Below are 2,866 nucleotides of genomic sequence, written 5' to 3'. Positions count from 1 at the left end.
AGGGCCAGTTGAAATCTTCCTCCTCTTTAAGGGCCGACCGCAGACGTCGCCTCTTTCCCGCTCCGACTCCAGCCGTGAAACGTAGCCGTAGCTAACACTCGATCACACCTCTCGTCTGCCAGCACCCCCGTGAGCACCTGCGCAGTTACTGTGTCAGCCCCCACAGTGAGCGTACGGGGTCGGTGCTGTTAACCTCGCCCTTAAACAGACGAGGAAACTGAGACTCAGAGGCTGAGTAGTTTGGCCAAGATCCCGGGGCGGCGGGCGCGGGACTAGAATTCAAACCCAGGCGGCCTGCGCCTCCTTTTGAACTGCTGGGTGCCCGGAGCTGCTGAGATACTGCTTCGTCAAGAAAGGCTGTGAGACCTTGTGTAGGCGAAGTGTCTGCTGGGTTTGATCTGATAGAATCTAAGGGTCCCATGCAAATGAGGCCAAGCAAAAAGTCTAGGAGACAGTCCAAGGCGGGCTCGTGTGTTTCTCCCAAGTACAGGGCTCGAGGCGAAGGCTGGCCCTCCTTCCTAAGTGACCGTGAAGCAAGGAGTGAATGAGAGGTGTGCGCCTGTTTGCAGAAGCTCTTAGGTTATCGCTTCTCCGCCACGTGGCGCTGTGTTCTACACCCACACAGCGCTTTTGTCTTCATGCTATTACTCAGTGCGAATTGAAAAATTTCTTTTCACACTGGGTTGGATCTCAGACTCGATATCGGGTATATTCAGATTTCTTCCGTCAACGACTTTGTGTCTCCAGGCTGACCACCTCTTAGAAGTCTCATCGCCGTGAGAGAGAGCAAGGGTAGTTACGGACAGGAAGGTGCATTCGGTTCACGATGTCTTGTCTTGCCCTTCCAGACAGCGGTGATGCAGAAGCTCTTGGTCTGCGGACTTTCCTTACTATTCCACCTGACCATCTCGAACACGCTGCCTGTGGAGTACAACATTGACGAGCATTTCCAAGCTACAGCTTCGTGGCCCACCAAGGTCCTCTACCTGTATGTCTCTCTTTTGGCTGCCAGACCCAAATACTATTTTGCATGGACGTTAGGTAAGTAACACGTGAATAGACTTTTCTGTTATTATGTAGCTGTGAAGTGTATCTTATTCTACACATAGCTATAAGACTGCCCCCTTGAGGACATATAGTTAAAGACCAATTAGAAAAATGAGAGTCATTTATGTAGAAACAAACCTTAGAACTCATGTCCAAAATATAGGGATATATCCTAAAAACTGTTAGGATATTCTAAAAACTGGGTCAAGGACCCTTTTATTAAATACTAGATTAGAACGGCAACAAATCTACTTTTGCTATTTAAGAATAACATGCACCTTCTGGGAGAACATGGTAGATTGTTATGTAGGGTCTTAATACTTTTCTTTTTTTTTTTTTACTTTACTGTAGCTGATGCTATTAACAACGCCGCAGGCTTTGGTTTCAGAGGGTACGATAGAAATGGAGAAGCTCGTTGGGACTTAATTTCCAATTTGAGGATTCGGCAAATAGAGGTACGTAAATCGTTAAGAAGCTGGTTACCATATGCCATTCGAAGTTCCGTCATTTGTTTTCATCGGTTATGGTGTGACATCCAAGAGTGGGATTAAAGGATTTCTAGGACTAACACCCATTCTTTCATTTAACCGGTATCTACTGGTTGTTAACCATGTGCCCAGGCCCTGGGCATCTGGGGAATAAGATAGGTATGATCTGGGCCCTCCCTGACATGCATCCAGTGGGAGTTACAGGGCCGCAGGAAGGTAGGTGATGCTCAGAGAGGTGGACAGTGTGTGCGTGTTATTAGATGATCAGAATCCATCTTAGACGAGGAAAGTGTCCTGAAGGAAATAATCTCGTAAGCTGAGTCCCGACGAAAGATACAGGAAGTGGCCGGGCACCCCAGGCAGGGGAGAGCAGCAGCTGGAGAGAGTGTGGCTCACAGAGGCTCACTGTAGCGGGCAGTGACAGATGAGTCTGGAGAGATAGTGGCCAGGCCAAGGCCAAGACCGTACGAGAGGCCACATAAAGAGCTTTAAACGCTCGTGAGCGTGATGGCACGTTGCGGGTGGGTTCTGTGCCTCACGCTCTGTGTGAATCTCATTGGGCTCCTGATGGAACAGACCAGCTGGAAAAGCATGTTTTTAAACAATCAGGGGTATCTGAGTATAGTATGGGTGTTAGAGGCTGTGACGAGGTTATTGTTCATTTTGTCGGGTCTGATCATGGTTTTTTAAAAGTCCTATTTATTGGATGTAAATTCTGAATTATTTACAGATGAAATAGGATGTCTGGTATTTGCTTGGAAATACTCTTAATGTCAGTTATAAAAATGGAGAAGGGAGGGGAAATTGCTAATTGTGGAAGTCGGGTGATGAGTATGTGGCAGCGTTTCTCACCTTCGGTTCATTGTTACGGAGCCTTCTGAGGCATTTTTTTCCTAATCACCCACCATGAAATTTTAATAGCACAGATGTACTGTATATCCACTTATGTACTGTATGTAATATGTGCTTTATATGTAAAAAGAGTACGTTGTCTTGGCTTCTTAAGAACCAGCTCTCGTCCTCATCGGGGCGATATCACCCCCAGTGAGAAGGGGTGATTACACCCCCCATGAGTGTAAGAAAAAGTATGAAGAGAAGAAGGGACTTAATTTTCCTGAAGAAGGACATGGGTCTCGGTGTCAGATGCTGCTGAGATGTCCGGTGGGATGAGGACTCACAGGTGCCATCGGCTCTGACAGCTGGCAGGTCGCCGACGACTTTGGTGATAGTCACAAGAGAGGGAAAAGCATAAAAGCTAGATCGTACAACTCTTAGATGCTGTTTACCCATGAAGGGAAGGAGGGTAGAGATAAGGCAAGAGCTGAAGGAGC

General features: G+C 47.3%; 1 protein-coding gene across 1 annotated transcript in view; it reads left to right on the top strand.

Annotated features, from left to right (window-relative positions):
* The first annotated feature begins 844 nt into the window (after positions 1–844).
* Positions 845–2,866, top strand: part of MBOAT2 (membrane bound O-acyltransferase domain containing 2) — a 32,804-nt gene continuing 30,782 nt past the window's right edge. Inside the window, exons 1-2 of the mRNA XM_023533602.1 lie at positions 845–1,041; positions 1,399–1,502. Of these exons, the coding sequence (XP_023389370.1) occupies positions 858–1,041; positions 1,399–1,502 (288 nt within the window). The 5' untranslated portion in view covers positions 845–857. The remainder of the gene's footprint in view (positions 1,042–1,398; positions 1,503–2,866) is intronic.

Source organism: Pteropus vampyrus, unplaced genomic scaffold (assembly GCF_000151845.1).
Source record: "Pteropus vampyrus isolate Shadow unplaced genomic scaffold, Pvam_2.0 Scaffold105, whole genome shotgun sequence".
Taxonomy (NCBI): Eukaryota; Metazoa; Chordata; class Mammalia; order Chiroptera; family Pteropodidae; genus Pteropus; species Pteropus vampyrus.
This window is presented reverse-complemented; position numbering and strand designations above follow the sequence as displayed.